Genomic DNA, 16,607 nt, shown 5'->3' with positions numbered 1-16,607 from the left:
CATTTTGACAGCTGGTTACCTGGACCCAGTCTTCTCGCAAATATGTCTCGTCTACGGAACTGGTGCTGAATAACGTGAAGGCACAACAGTAGCAATGATTTCCTATCGAGGTGGAAGTTTTAAAGTCAGCGAATCAAATAAAGAAGAAGCCATAAGCATAAATGCTGGAATACAACGACAGAACATAATTGAACGATACCAGTTTACAAGAAAATCTCGCCCGGAATCATCTTTCAAACCGGCAGTCTAAATCCCACAGGGATCAACGAACGCTTTTCATTCCACTAATTCGTGTTTTTCTCGTTGCCATGTTCCCACCCGTAGCTCCAATGATTTTCTGCCTTTAAAAGCACACACAGCCCACAATTCCTCTATTCGCTCCTCTATAACGCTCGAAACGTCAGCTTTTGTAATTGGTACGGCGGCCAATTTACCATTTCAACTTTGTTGATATATCCAAATTATCTTGCACGGAATAGGCAGTTTTGATGGGTTGAACTTTGAATTAGACTTAAGTTAAGTTTCGAGTTTAGTTAAAAAGAGTTGATGGACCTGCCAGCGATTTTAAATCTTCTACCTTTGAAATTTAGCCCTGACCAAAATGCTATTTTAAAATTGACTTTCTTCTACGATACAAAAATAGGGGTTGTTTCCTTGATATTTATGATGATTTCGTCTCGCCACTTAGAGCTTGTCTCGAAAACTCAGACCCATTGCTTGTGCGACTTCAAAATTAGTGTGATCAACTTTTAAATATAGTAAAATATGGTCCGGAAAACGGAGCTGCGTAAAAACACAGCATAGTAATTGTTTCCTTACTCGGAACTGGTCAGCTCAGACGACCAACAAACCGCATAATATTAATCCAAGCTTTAATAATTATTCGATCTAAAAGAAATACATGTACAATTCGAAATCAGAAGAGCGCAAATAAAGTCTTAATCTCGTAGCAAAATCCAAAAGCGTGATTGGAAACTTACTTCTGTGGCGGGTCGTAAAAACAGGTTTCTCTCTTCAGGTTAGCAGATTCAGGTAAGCGAACAGATTATAAAAACCGACTTCTCTCTCTTATTAATTCTTCTGATAACTGGTGTAAAACATAAGCTAGCACTTTTAAATCACCGTACGGAATTATTGCCAATTCCGAGTCTTGTTATCAAATATTTCTGTCACCGAAAAGCAACTCCTATTTGCAAAACGAAACAGTAATGTTATGGAGCAGTCAGTGCATAACGCGACTTTGACAATTCGCAACCTTGAGTGAATACTGATCGAAGTGAATCTTTCGCAAGTTGATAAACTATTTCACGTTATACACGGCCCTCAAAGCTTTCATTTGTGGGATTTTTTCAGCCATATATTTTAGAAGTACTTGGACTTTGGGGAATGACATTTTCATGACCAAATATTTGAGATTATAATATAACACGAATATCCGGCCGCTGTGATGTTTTAAGTATCCCCCAAAACACATTTAGTCTAGCCTGTGTACAGCCGCCCCACGACTCGTAAAAATACTCAGCGATACTACCCAACAAAACATCTAACTGTGAAATGTGAATCTTTCACCTGTCTGAGGTTTGCCAGTTTCGATGTCTGACACCCTCTTCAGGGAGAAATTATCATTTATTTGGTTCCAATTGTTGTTGTTTTTTTTTCGTTGAAATTTGTTTAATTCGAATTCCAACTCGAGGTCCGACTCGAAGTTCAACTTGAATCCAAACTCGACGGTTCGCGCTTCCCTGAGAGGAGGCGCTACTGTCTACTGTTTTACCATAGGCAGCTACCACTTTTAATTAGATTTTTCTCAGCTGATGATCACGCCGAACTGAGCTGCCAGACTTCACAAAAAATGCGATAACTCGATGCACTGTTTCGAGATGTACGGTCCGTCGTTGAAACAGACACATCTATTGCAAGTCAAAGGAGTACTATATTTCGCGTTGAACACACTACATTTCGACTATATTCGAAATCGCGTTAAGAAAGAATTAGGGGTCTGAGTATTTTGCCTGTCTGAGGTTTGCCAGTTTCAAGGTCTGAGGTTTCGTGACACCCTCTTTTTTTCGATTAAATAAGTCCAACTCGTATTCCAACTCGAGGTCCATCTCGAATCAAGTTTAGCTTGAATCCAGACTCGACCGTTCGCACTTTCCTAATTGAACGGGGCCTACATTTCTTTTAAAACCTGAAAACTTAGATTTACATGTTGCAAAATAAATAAATCAATTTTAACCACAACAGGCCTCCATAGAAGGCGTGAGGGACATCACGGAGAACGGATATCCCAAGCATACGAAGACCTCTGACCCCTGCATTCCCTATCAGTGAAGACTGGCCTATTTTCTATAATGCGATGTCGTTCTCGTCAAGAATTGTTTTAGCACTTGTCGCTATTGTTTCCCACAAAGCTTCCTCGAATGACTTGGAACAGCTTCATCCATTTTTGTTTTTCAACGAGAATGACATCCCTAACCTTCACGAACGCGCACGAACTACTCACGCTGAAATATCTCAAAGGATCTACTTAGCCAGTCAAGAGATTAAACATCGACCTGAATATTATTTACCGCCTAAGGAGTGGAAAATTTTTTCTAGTGCTTGGAACGAGGAGTATGGCAATCACCTCACTGCGTTAGCTTTCCATTGCGTTCTCAATCCGCAGGATATCAATGCGACAGAGCTTGCTATTCTGTTTATGGAGCGGCTTTCCAATCTTCCCAACTGGCGCGTCGCCGCTTCATTCCATGACGATGTCCCCGTAGCCCACTCTTTAACCGGCATGGCGACAGCGTACGACTTTCTGTACACGCGTTTAAACGACGCTCAAAGAGCTCGCTTCTTAGGGAATATAACGGCAGTTACAAAGGAATTGTACGAAAGATCTTTCAAGCTTTGGTGGGGATCTTCTTATCTTCAAAATCACGTAGCCACAAACTATATGGCGATATTTAATGGCGCCTTGATTGTCGCCCGACACAAGTTCTTGGAGGGGGAGAAATGGCTGTCACGAGCTCATTTAATGTTAAGTAGAAACTTAGAGCTGTTTAACTTTATTGTGGACGGCTCCATTGACGAAGGAGTCGCGTATGGCACTTATACAACACGTTCACTAACGCAGTATGTGTTCCTTGCGTTACGCCACTTTCGCGTAGACCTCACGCAATCTCCTTGGCTCAAAGAGCACGCGTCGTTTCTTTACCATACGGTGCTCCCAGGGTTCAAGGAAACTGTTGGCTATGGCGACTCTAATCGGAACTGGTTTTACGGCCCTGAAAGCCAGCTAGTTTTCCTAGACAACTATGTTTTGAGAAGTGGCTTGGGAAATTGGCTGGCTAGACAGATTAGAGAGCGCAAGGTTCAAATAGCAAAGGTGAAAGTCTACAATCAAGCGGCTTCACATCAAAGAAGCATGCTTCACACAGAGTTCCTATTCTACAATCCTGATATTCAGGAGAGAGCACTACCCAACCCAAGCCTGCCTCGACTGCACGTGTTTAGCGACTGGGGAGTTGTAACTTACGGGGGAGGATTAGACATATCTCCCGGTGATAACTTGGCCAGTCCCTGGGGTAAGAAGAGAACGTTTCTCTCCTTTAAGTGTGGGGTGCTCCACGGACGGGCGATAAACTCTCTTGTTAGAACAAAACGTGTTCGATCATGGCTGCCACAAGGATGGAGAGGCTTTAACCCTGGCCATGAGCAGCCGGACCAAGGGTCATTTGTGTTTGCCCCAAATGGAGTACCCTTCATTACAGAGACATACTACGCCTACAAGTACACTTTCCTCAATAATGCTTTAGTATTCGGGCCCTCTCAGAAGTCATCTTGCTACGAGCCCTTTGAGGGGCAGATAGGAGAGTGCAACAAGTGGATTAATTTTCGAACAATGGAAGCTTGGAGAGCCGAGGGAGATGTTATATCAGCGTCAAGTGAAGATGATATGGTCTTTATGAGCGGAGAGATGAGTGGTTGGTATCGACAGGAACTGGGCCTTCTTAGTGTATATCGTTCCCTAATTATGTTGAATCCCAGCTCGCTCCTAGTGGTTGATCATATTGAACGCAAAATAGGCAGTCAAGCATCTGTTATGAGCGCCTTCTTTCATAACGTGGACCATCCTTTCATAGTCAATGCAAACATGTCAACAACACCCCATGCTATTGTTTCTATAGAGGGACTTTTGAACAGAGTTTACTGGTCTAACTTAGGGACCGATCAGAAGAGTTTTGCCAACTCGACAAGTTACTCGTCAAGCTTCCATTCCTTTCGAACGCATTACCTTAATATAACAACGCCGTTGAACGTACGATATACACGTACTGCGTACTTATTTCTCGGCCCTGGATATAAAGTAGACCAACTCCCACAAATAGTGACTGGGCATGATCATGGAGTGAAGCTCTCGGTGACAGTCAATGGAGTTGGTTATAATGTTTCCATAGCAACAAAGCATAATGAACCTTACTCTAGATATAAATTCTTAGATTTTGGAGGACACTGCAAGGTTGAGATCGGCAAGAAGACTCTGCGTTTCGGTTTGGATGTCATGTCGTTCGGAGAGGAGAAAGATTTAATTTTATCCCCAAGTGAGAGTAACTCGCATACAACTTGGAATGTTTTATCCTCTTTGTTCCTACCATTTACTGTTTCGATCTTGTTGCTCTTTCTCTACTTACAACTTCGACGAAAGATTCTTCGAAGAGCCATCTGTGATTTGCTCGTCATTTGTCTCGGGGTGCCATGGTTAATAACGAGTACAGCTGTTTGTGTTGGTTTTTGTGTAGACGAGGGATGTGACTTCAAAATACCCACAATGCTTAGAAATTCCCGCGCAGGTCGTGTTCTCTCCGAATCAGTAGAAACTCCACCGTTTGTGTTATTCACGTCTCTACCTCTAGCAGGCTCTGAAATACTAAGACACTTGTTTAAAAACTCTTCGAATTTCTTCAGTGTAGAAGTTGGGAGAGGTGCGTCAAAGTTTTTGGATCCGTGTTCTACTTTTCATCGTTTTCACCTTTCATCTGAAGCGCTTCGAGATCGGAAATGGTTTCGTGGTCTTGCTAAAGACCCGAAAAGAGTTTTACCCAAATTACCCAAAAAGCTCCACAAGGCTCTTCCAGCTGTCCGGCTTTCGGACCCCGCGTGGGGTCTGAAGTTCTCGTGGTTATCAAAGATCGTGAAGGAAAGAATGCGTGCCATAGTCGTGGTTAGAGACCCGAGAGGGTGGGTGAACGCGTGGCTTCGAGAAATTCGCGTAGATGCCAAACTTCGCACTTCTGTCCGCACCGCCTTTGATACAATTAAAGCTCTCAGGTGCGCAGAGACGAATATGTCAAATTTCGCGCCTGAGTTCCTAGAGATGCAGCAAGTACTCAAAGAACATAACGATAAGAACGAGAAAGAAACCCTCGTGCATTTTCTTGCCTATCTCTGGCTTGCGCAGACTCAAGCGGTTCTGCGTGCCAATGCGCACCTTCAAATGGGAGGTATACGCTTTGTTCAAATAGAAGACCTAATCCTAAAACCTCGAAAAACGGCAGAGGAACTTTCTCGCTTTGTAGGTGTTCCTTTTTCGCCGGCTGCAGAACATCGCTTACTCACAGTCGTTAAGACTGAGGAATTTGGTTTGGGTTCTTCGCGTGAATTGATCGGCTCTAGAATGGTCAAAGCCTGGGAACAAGAACTGAGCGCTTCAGACATCTCGAGAATTGAGGAAATTTGCTCTGAAGTGATGAAAATACTTCGATATGATTTACCAGATTAGGCAGTGCAAAACAAAAAAGAGAAGACGAATGTTGTCAAGCCAGAAAATTTGCAAAGGAGGAGCGAACGAGTACGGTCAATAATTGCACGAAGCGAACTCAAGTTGATGAGTTAAGATGAATATGAAAGCGATCTTCGCAGTAATGGGCACTCTAAGCAGTATTGAAAATAAGGCCTGATAAAAATTCAGGCCCCTGCGGATGAATTTAGACTGAATTTTTCAAAAGGCAAAGACTGAGAACATTATCCTTTCTTCAGAACGTTAAAAAGTGTATTACCCTGCCATTTAAATTCCGCCCTGTTCGCAGATTTGTTTCATCCAATCTAGGCGGGGAATCAGTGTGTTTAGTTGGTAGATTTCAAATGCAGAACAGTAGATCTCTTTCTGGGCTACGATCCTAGACGCGTTTCCTGTTTTCGCTTCTGTCGAGCGGCAGAAAGAAGCAACAACAGGAAATATGTCTGCTTTCGTGGGCAGATCAGTCTTTCAAAAACTTTGAATAGAGTCACAATCGGGTTACCGACGTTTTTAAAATTTTTGCTTGTAACGGTCGTGCAGTTTAGGCTTTATGAGACAATGGAAGTTAATCTGATGATTGCTTTGAAGATCAGACCGATGACGGAAGAAGTTTGAATAGTTTGGAAATCCGTGACTTGAATTTTCTCTCTTAATGCTTAGGCCATTGGCCCAACGTGTTGGATAAATAACATTCCAATTAATGAGAAGGGAGTGATTTTTTTACTTCAATCATTGACTTTTGTTATGGGGAGCCTCCACTCTTTTGACGAATAGTACATTTGGGACATTTTGAGCGTTATTTGTAAAGGGAGTGGATGTTCTGTTTGCATTTCCGTATCCTGTGTTATGATAATCCCGCCTGAAAAGATAGACTCTGGTCACTAGAATAGTTAGCAATGAGATATTAATAAATCTCTTCGTTGAACTGCTGATCAAAACGTTAAAGCCCGATCGCACAGGTTGAGGAGCGACAGCCATTTTTCCATTTCCTTTAATGGGAGGTTAGCTTCTCTAGGAATTTACTTAGACTGCCCTCCCCTCCAGTTCACAGATCGCAGTCACCTGTTTATAGTGGTTTTTATTTTTTCCACCCAGTTTTCTTATTTTCGGCCAGGGAGTCTGAATATAGTAGCTGAGGGTAGCTTACTAACTCGGTGATCTAAGCCGTAGGGGCTAGGTTTTTCCAAAAGTTTGCTCTCCTGGGGCGAGAGAGGCACTATAAGAGTAAAGCGTTCTATAGAAGAACACATGACAATGACATAACAGGTATGAGTTTCCCAACAGCGTCAGAAATTGTCGTTCGTCAAGCTTTTGTCTCGCCTTTATAATAAAACCAAGGTGTCTCAGGTAACAGAGCCGAAACAAAACGAGACGTTGCATTTAAATCACATCCAGTCTTTCTAAAATCACATCGACATGAATTTATTTTTGATACTGGAACTTTCTGTTTTTGCAATGACGAGTTCCGTCAATTGATAATTTTTGTATTTCATTGGTGTAATCTTTGGCCCTGTAATAGATCCTTTATTGACCCAGTCGGCCGGTCAAAATGATTTGCTATTGGCCTCTTTAATTTCTGCGTCAAAATAGTCCTTGGTATCGTCTTGTTCTATAAAAATTGAAAAAACAAAACAAAAACAAAAAACGGACGATATCCGGTCATGTTGACCTCACGTGTAGTCAACAGCAGACGCATATTTCTCGCATACTGCACGGCCAGTGTGGGTGTTTATTAAATCACTCATTTCGATCACTCTCGAATCCTGAATGAAGAGACACGAAAAATAAAGCTTGCTGTGCACGGCGTGGGCACGAGTTTGTCTTACCTAAGCCAAGGTCGCATCGATTCATGGCTGTTTAACACGTGAGAAGGAGAGGCGAGTTGAAATGATAGTCAGCTGATTATCTGAAGCCAGTTCTAAATTAAGGATGGAAAAAAATATCGTGGAATAATAGACGCAGATCGAAAACTCGTGACTTAGGGAACACACGGCTTTGTCCGTACACGCGCGAGTCCTGTGGCTAGTTTCCTTCTTGACTGAACCTATTACTTTAGATAGATTAAAGCCAGTGGGGTACATATATACTATAATTCTTCATTTCAACTTCAGCTTAGCAGATGTCTTTGTTTGGGCTTCTTCTTGTGGAAAATGAAAATTTAAATGATCCAGTCTAGCATTCGTGTAGACGAAGTACGAGAAACTGAAAGGAGGAAAGGGAAGTCGAACAACGATTCACGATTGGTCGCCATCTTGTGGCGTGACGAAAAGAAACATCCCATCAGGCATTGCAGCCAAACTCCTTAACAGTTTCCAAACAAAAACATCGAGAAGGAGGGAACATGAGGGCTGAGGAGATAATTGTTTCATTTTCTCTCCTTGAGAATACCATGTAAATGCTCTCTCTTGATGCTGCAAAGGCAGCTTAGGTTCTCTGGGAATTTTTGACGCGATTAAATATTATGGGAGCGAAGCAATCCAGCCACAATGGGCGAACAAATGCACGCAACGTCGGCAACGGAGCTGCCGTTGCGACGGCCGGCTTACCGGAAACTTCAAGGGTTGTTGCGCTGGATCCGAGAATACGAACTCGTTCATTAAACAATGTTGGACATTCGTTATCGATTCCTGACCACTCGGCTTCCTTTCAGGAGTCTGATTTGTCTTCTTCTCCAGAGGATAACTCTCCGTCGCCGCGAGGACTTGCCTTGCAGGGAGCGCACTCTCTCCCTTCGCATTTGTTCGCTTACACTACGTTTCTAAATGGTAAGATCAAATATATAGTCCTTTCCTTCGAGATTGGCTAGTATTTGGCCAAAGACGATAATCAGTCGGCTATTTGGGGGATGTGAGAGTATTTACTTTCAGTTTAAAGCTTAATCTTGTCGTTTTGACGATTCGTGCAATTTGAACGCGACCATGCTTGGTGATTAAATTTTCTTCGTAGGGGTGAAATGTCCCGTCTGCTCGAAAGTAATTTTGGCTGAAGATATTGAGCTTCATCTGGTAATTTGCCTCACCAAGCCTCGAATTACGTACAACGGTAAGTTTTTAGTGACTTTTGATTCGTCTGATCTCAAACATGTTAAAAATTGCGTTCATAAAGTTAACTGTTGTCCGGCACGAGAACCATGGAGCAATTTGTTGTCTGTCACTGTCAGCTGAAATCTCTTGCCACTTCAGAATTATAATTTGTGGGTCCGGGCGTAACAATGGTTCATACAGTATTTCCACATTTCTCAGAAACTTTGGCAATAAATATTTCTTTTTAGAAACAAACAAACAATTTTGTTCGAATTCGAAAGGAATCGATCATTTTCTTTGTAGATTCAATTTGATAAAGTTCAAACTCGATGACATAACCATGGTTCCTTGAATATGCGATTATTTAAACTATTCATCTTTCTCGGTCACCACCGTCATTGAAGAGGCTTGTATAAAAAATTATGAAAATTGTTCCTATCTTCAACGCAGGTGAATTCACATGTGTTGAGTGATGTATATTATATTTTTTGTAATGTTTTAATTACTACAGTATGTAATATATATCCTTCGAACGAGTGGTAAAATCATACAAATTTTTTTCCACAACTGAAGAAATATGAAAATTGATATTGTAACGTATGTAACTCTTTTTGTTTAGTAAAGGTTTAAATTTTATGGCTATTTTCTTAAAGTAAATTTTCCTACGGTACACATTGTATTTTAATCATTTCATTTACATATTGTTGAAGCCAATCGCGTTCATTTTTTCCTAATTGTAAATTTTACACCCTCAAAAATCATTGATTATCTGTTTCAGAGATATCATAGTATCTGTTATTTATAATATTTCAATTTCGTTTCGCTTTGTGAATTTGTAATTTTGCAATATTTTGTTTTATTCTTGAACGTACTGTGCTCCTATGAATATGTTACTTAGCCAGTAAGGACATGTTTTACTTTTTTTTCTCGGATCATATGGCTTTTGAATTATGTCACTTAGCCAGTAAGGACATGTTTTAATTTTTTCTTCTGATCAGATGGCTTTGTTATAGAAGTTTTACTTGGTCCACCAAGATCTGAGTCATGTCTTGATTCATGGCAATGCAATTTTTTTTTTTATTATAAATGTCAAAAGTGCACTTTTAGATATCTCTGCTCCTCTTTTTGCTTTAAATGTTTATTTTGGAAGCCTATTTTTGTGATTGGATTAGACAAGTTTTTTTTCTTAAAGGGCAGTGTCTATAATCTAGTGAAACTAGACAGTCTATGTAAATAAGCTATTAAAGTCTGCAGAGATAACATATGGCGCTAAAATATCCTACTCAGGCATGTGTGCACATGAAGGTGTACATGACAATGAGTGATAGAAGGGTAACCTGTGCTTCAAGAATTGAACCATGAATTGTTATCCTTTGAAAGAAATTGAGATAAAACCCATTTCCTAAAGTCATAATAAAAGTCTGTTTATGCCAATGGCCATGGTTTGTTTGGGTTATTGAAAAAATACCAGGAAAGGCACTAGCAGGACATTGGCCAAAAGAAACAACAAAATGTTCTCCAAATCTGAATGAACAATAGCTCACACCATTGATATCTCGCCAGGGAATTATTTGTCTAAGCTGGAGAATTCTCTGCCCCTCAATACTTATTAAACATGCAGTACAGTTATTCAAAGCTTTCAGAGCCTTCACTTTCATAAATTGATGTTTATGCTGATTGATGTAGAACCAGTCATTGCAGTAATATATCCACACTATAAACATGCTACAACAGAACCTGCTACTCAAACTACCTTCTGAAATGAAAAATTGTTAAAGATTAGGAGTAGTTTGGGTCAGACATGTAGTCCATGTCTGAACTTTTCTTCACAATAAATGGCTTTAATTTGAGTTATTATTATTATTTTGATACTATACATTTGCTGGTTTGCAGTACAGTAGGTAACTTATCACCTTTGTAGCAAAAATGAAGAGCAGATCATTTTTTCTCCCAAAGGACAAGTATCCTCCAGAACCTTACCAGTTTTTACCCATCAGTCGTAGAGCATGAAATTAAGACTATCTGTATGAATGTATTTTGACATTCCACAAAGCAAAAAACGTTTTCAAAAATTATTTTAAAATGGGTTGAAAGTGGGACTATTGATGCCACCATTTTGACTTTGGTTTGGTTTGGTGACTGTGTACCTGTGGCGTATCAGACTCCAGCCAACAAGCCTACTGCACTTGCATCTAATTATTAATTGTTGTTGAAACAGTCATGGCAAGTGAACCTTTTTTCCTCCTTCCAATTTTTGCTATTAAAAAACTGCATTGCTTATTTGATAAGTTATGGCATTCAAGGGTTTAGAGTGTTCGTAGTTTTGAAAGCCTGCTACTTCACTGACTCGGAATATGGGTTAGAATTATTCTTAACATGAATTTGTTAATCTCTCTCTAGAGGATGTGCTCAAACAAGATAATGGAGAATGTGTTATATGTCTGGAAGACTTGAGTATAGGTATGAAATGTTTCTTGTGAACTGCAAATCAATTTGTGTCATGAAATTGCTAATTTTACAAGTGCAATGGAGATAACATTTTTAAGGCTCTGCCAAAAACAAGCATACCGTGGTCATTTGAAGAGCAATGGTCAATTTGTAGAATATAAAGACAATGAAGGAAAAACTTTGTCAATCCTTTGTTAATCCTGCTAATTCTCATACCAGTCAAAAGCTATGTCCAGTTTATGTTCTTTTAAGTGATTGTTTTCTGTCCAATATTCCAATTAAAATTTGGCTTGGAAAACAGACTTCATCACAGGGTTCTGGCAGCAAAGTCTTGTTTGACTATTTGAGGTAGTCAGGAGGTTGAAGGTTTTTAGTTATTACCATTATAGTGTGTTGCATGAAAGTTTTTTGTATTAATTCCCTCAGAAAAATTTCTTTACACCTTTCTTGGATTTTCATTTGTTTATTTATGTACTTTTCTTGGCAGGTGATACTATAGCAAGGCTGCCTTGTTTGTGTATATATCATAAGAGGTATACACCATGTTCTTCTTAGGAAATGAAATAATTATTAATGCAAGATATAAGGCTGGTTGAAAAAGGCACCGATGTTATTCAATCGATTCTGCTTTTGGTATGAATTAAGAACGGAGATACTTTTACAAAAGTGAGATTTCTGTTGGAATGTTTCTTAATTGGTTTTGTTCTCTTTTTTGTTTTCATTAACAACATATATTTTTCAATCCAATAAAAAAAATTAGAATGTTATGTTATGGAACATTTTTATATGTTTTTATACTCACTTTCAGAACACCTATAAGAATTTTGTGATTTTACTTTGTTTTTCAGTTGTATTGACAATTGGTTCCAGGTGAACAGATCTTGTCCTGAACATCCAACAAATTAGAAAAGTGAGTTTTTTAACAATTAAAATGGTTCATGCTAAGGATATGACTATGGAACTATGGTTGCACATGGGAAGTTTGGAGAGCACGAGAGAAGCTTAAGAACAGCTTGGGGCACAGCAGGGAGTAATAAAAGCTTCTTGCGAGGGTCACTGTCTTGCTCACTTTGGGAAGACATTGCCTTTTCCTTGCTTCAGGATATCAGTGAGTTCTATTAAGCTCTCTCCCCCCTGCCCCCCCTCCTCCACCCCACTGGGTGTATCTTTAAAAAAGGTGAGTTAAAATTAAAGAAGTATGGAATCAGATTCATGGGTTAATGAAAAGAGTGGGCAGTGGCTGCCAGCCATGGTATTGAATCCCCAACTGTATCAGTATTGTGGTGGGCAAAGGCTGATAGTTTCGAAAGAAACTGTTTGAGGCTGCGTCGGTGGGGGTAATGAAATAATTTGAAGATATCAACAAAGTCGAAATGGTAAATTGGCCACCATAACGATTACAAAAGCTGATGTTTTGAGCGTTAGCCCTTCGTCGGAGCGAATAGAGGAATTGTGGGTTGTGTGTGCTTTTAAAGGCAGAAAATGGAGCTACGTTATTGGTGGGAACATGGCAATAAGAAAAACAAGAATAAATTAATGGAATGAAAAGCGTTCGTTGATCCCTGTGGGATTTAGACTGCTGGTGTGAAAGATGAGCTTTTGTTCAAGATTTTTATGGCTTTCCATGCTACCTTAGTGTAAGGAAAGACCACAGATTGCCATATGTTGCTTAGAATGATTAGGGGAAGCCCTACTGTCAAATCCTCAGCTGTATTTGTATGGGTAATAACATGAAAAAAGCATCTCAGAAAGTCTAGTGCTATTTGTAATTAGCACTTGTGTTACAACTTTGCACTTGTGTTACATGAAAAATGCACTCATTTTCAGGAATTAGATGCACATAATTTTTTTTCATGTAGATTGTTACTATTGTTTTGTGAAGCCTGCTTTTCTTATAACCATCTTGCTCAAGGTGACTGGCTCTATCATATTAACATATGCCTAGGCAATGGAGACAATCTCAGAAATTCTCAGAAATAATACAAATTATATGGCTACAATTATCTGGATGGAATCATAATCTGTCCAGACGATCTGGGTTCTCAACCTGTGGCACCCTGATGTCAGTACATGCATATTCTCCTAGCATTACTCTATACATTTCCTAAGGTGCTGACAAGGAGAATTTGTTTAACAATCAAGAGCCCCTTTGGTTGGTGATCATTTCCTTCATTCTTGTGACCTTAATGTGCGACCCAGGGGTGAAATTTCAGGGAGAAATTAGAGTTACCCCTAGGAGCTAAAGGGTTAAGACTGCAAACAGTGATATGGAAATCTTTCTCTTTTGATTGGGGGATTGTCTACTGTTTCTGGGTGGAATTGGAATTTTCAGTATTCAATTTTTTGGAGGGAGGAAAATGGAGGGAAGAACCCCAATGAAAACCCTCTGAGCAAGGGGGAAACCTACATGTAATAACAAACTTGGCTCTCATGTGATTCCAGGTTTGAGAATTGACCCTAGAACACAGCAGCAAAAACTGAGCCCCCTTGCCACTGTGACACAAAAGTTTGGACATGTTAGCAACATAGCAAATTAAAGTTAGTTTCCCACATTTGAAAATGATTAATATAAGTATTTGAATGTGATATTTTGTGTTCCAGGCTATGCACATTCCTCAAGAGTTTGCAGAATCTAACAAGTTAACAGTAGCCTAGGTGTTGTGGTGACTTCAAGCAGCATTGAAATTTACACCATTTAGGGGGAGAAGTTGATTTGCTGTTTATTGAAAGTAGTACCCTTCTCATATATGATTTTTTATAACTGAAACCTGTGCTGAAGGCAGGTTGGTTCAACCTCAATCCCACTTCAGCACAAGGTTGTGGAACACTTTCAGTTAATGGGGAGCACTAAAATTTGGTTTCAGAAATTAAGTGGTATGCAACTGTGTGCTGCAAGAGGCCTTGTGTAGGGAAGGATGGAAAGCAAATAATATATTTTCTGGATTACAACTGTTCAAAACAGTTATTTCAGAATACTTGCAACCTGTAGGAAATAGAAATGACTATTTCCCTGTTTTATAAATTCATGTTGTCTAGTGGATAAAAGGTCATTAATTATTTGTGTAACTTGAAATTGGCTCTTTTCAAAATTAGTTGGGTCGAGTCATAACACACATGGATGGCACACAGAGAAAGTTGTTGTTTTGCTGTGTTGCATTTTGCAACGAGAACGGTGTCATTGCTTTTTGGCTGTAGAGCAGCTTAATATTATTTTAACATGTAGATGTACATTGTATATGTAGATATATTTTAGTAACAATAGTACTATTCTTATAGATTTAAAGTTGATATGTGATGCAATTCCATGATCAGTACTACCATTCATTTTACTGTTCTCTGAAGAAAAGCTGGATGAAAGTTTTACTAAAATCATTTTTTACTTCAAACTTCGTAATGAAGCATTGAGTTAAGTTAGGTGTGAATGCCATTGCTAGAACATATAAATCACCAGTTGGCAAGATTTTAGGGTATATTTTTCTTGCTACAAGTATGTCTGAGCATTTGTTGCTTCTCAGGCACAGTCATAAATGCCATTTGTTTTGTCTGTGATGTACAATTTCTATTTTATTTCATGTTATGCCTCATCAATCCATGATTCTTTAAACAATTCTAGGAGAAATGTAATGGGTAAGAATTCAAACAATGTTGAGTGGAGGTAAAATGTTGAAATTTTTTTCTGTTGATTTATTAATTACAGTACTTTATTTTTATATTTAAAACATTGTTTTTAAAAAAACACCAAAGGATTAAGGTACTTAACATGTTACCTGATCTAGTGGCTTTGAAGGAAAAACAAAAGGTAACTGTGTGATGCTTTGAACTTGAATGGCATAATTAGCCAGCTTGCTCAGGGTGAAACACTAAGATAAGGGGTTAGTTTTTAAGGGGCAACTGGGCAGAAATATTACTCAAAGCCCAAAATTGCAGCAAATAATGAAACCAAAGGTATGTAGTGCAAAAACTACAACACCAGTGTCGTAGTTCACTAAAGCCAAAGAACTCTTTGTCCCATATTGTGGTTCTCAGAAATTCTAAAGTCACTTTCTGCACTTCCACCATTAGAAAGTTAATTTGGACTGTTTAAGAATCTGGTACCATTATTCCTGTTAATCCTGCCCCTGTAAACTCGGCAAGCATTTGACAAGTCGTGTTAGCTCTTTATTCAGTTTTTATGCCCTAATGTTTCACTAGTTGTGCCACCTACTAGGTCAAGTAAACCCATTGGATGCAATAATTTGACCATTGAAATGTCAAGATTTTGCAGTATCATTTGAAAGCCCGGCACCTCTCCAAGGATCCCTCTCGGTGGATATGCTATGGTTGAAATATGTGCCTGAGTAATATTCTCTCTGTTTAATTGCACAACTGTCTGGTATTCCTTTGAATTCATTTAGAAAGCTTCCAAGGCACCTCAAGGGGAAATGAAGTAGATTCCCTTGAGAGAATTAACTGCAGTGTAATTAGGGAAGCTGTCGTTATTATGCCCAACAAGAAAAGCCTGGATTAGTTAGAGCTAAGGCTGTCTGTCAGCCAGAAAGTGGCATAACACATTCAGTGCAGTCGATGGTGTAAACTACTGCAGCTACCTTTCCCATCAAACTCAAACATTTCCCTTTCATTTCCACAGAATTTATTGAAACATCAAAGTATCTTAATCTCGTTGTTGTGTACAGCAGAAAGGCATTTTATTTTAGACGATATTTACTTGTATCTAGTAAGGCCTCAGATTTGTTGAGTGTTATCAACTAGGTTGTGTACATTAACCAATGTACTTCGTGTAGATATAATGCATTTAGGAACATGTTTAAGAGTTTCTTTTAAAACAATGGTTAAATTATTGTGCAACCTATTTAAATTTTAAAAAGTCATTAAAAAACAGCTATTGCTTTTGCCTGCATTTTACACAGTTGTTTTCTGCCATGCTGACCTCTAGATCAGTTTTCAGGTTTGGCTTCTAACATCTGTGCTTGGTTGAGTGCCATAACACTTTGTTACTCATTGAATATTTGTATTAGTGCCCAAATCGTCCCTTGTGAGCCAATTAGCCTCTAATGAAGTTGTAGATCCTCGTTAAGTCCTTAAATACCGAGTTTGCAATGAGAGAAAATATTTTTATTTCCTCTGAGTTTGTGAAGGTAAGCAGTTCTTGGAGTAGGGGTGGCGGGGGGGGTGGAGTAGGGGTGGCGGGGGGGGTGGGTTTCTCGCTTAAACGCTATCCTTTCCTCACCCATCTATGATGACGTTGTCCCTGAGCCCCCCTAGATAACAAGCAGTCCCTTCTTTTCGCTGAAGTCCGTCGTGCAGGTCATAAAAAACAAGCAGGAAATAATTGATGTCAAAGCGCTGCGCAG

The 16,607-nt window shown here is 39.4% G+C and overlaps 2 protein-coding genes across 2 annotated transcripts; both read left to right on the top strand.

Moving 5' to 3' along the window:
• The first annotated feature begins 1,636 nt into the window (after positions 1 to 1,636).
• Positions 1,637 to 6,710, top strand: LOC111321001 (dermatan-sulfate epimerase-like protein). Its single transcript, XM_022923758.2, has one exon. The coding sequence runs from the start codon at positions 2,357 to 2,359 to the stop codon at positions 5,765 to 5,767; it is 3,411 nt and encodes a 1,136-aa protein (XP_022779493.2). The 5' UTR covers positions 1,637 to 2,356; the 3' UTR covers positions 5,768 to 6,710.
• Positions 6,711 to 8,074: 1,364 nt separating this feature from the next.
• LOC111321044 (E3 ubiquitin-protein ligase ZNRF2) lies at positions 8,075 to 16,158 on the top strand. Its single transcript, XM_022923815.2, has 6 exons — positions 8,075 to 8,550; positions 8,732 to 8,827; positions 11,209 to 11,268; positions 11,744 to 11,789; positions 12,105 to 12,166; positions 13,858 to 16,158. Exons 1-5 carry the CDS (start codon positions 8,247 to 8,249, stop codon positions 12,160 to 12,162), a joined length of 564 nt encoding a protein of 187 aa, XP_022779550.1. The 5' UTR covers positions 8,075 to 8,246; the 3' UTR covers positions 12,163 to 12,166; positions 13,858 to 16,158.
• Positions 16,159 to 16,607: the final 449 nt, after the last annotated feature.

The sequence above is a fragment of the Stylophora pistillata genome, chromosome 3 (genome assembly GCF_964205215.1).
Source record: "Stylophora pistillata chromosome 3, jaStyPist1.2, whole genome shotgun sequence".
Lineage (NCBI taxonomy): Eukaryota > Metazoa > Cnidaria > Anthozoa > Scleractinia > Pocilloporidae > Stylophora > Stylophora pistillata.
This window is presented reverse-complemented; position numbering and strand designations above follow the sequence as displayed.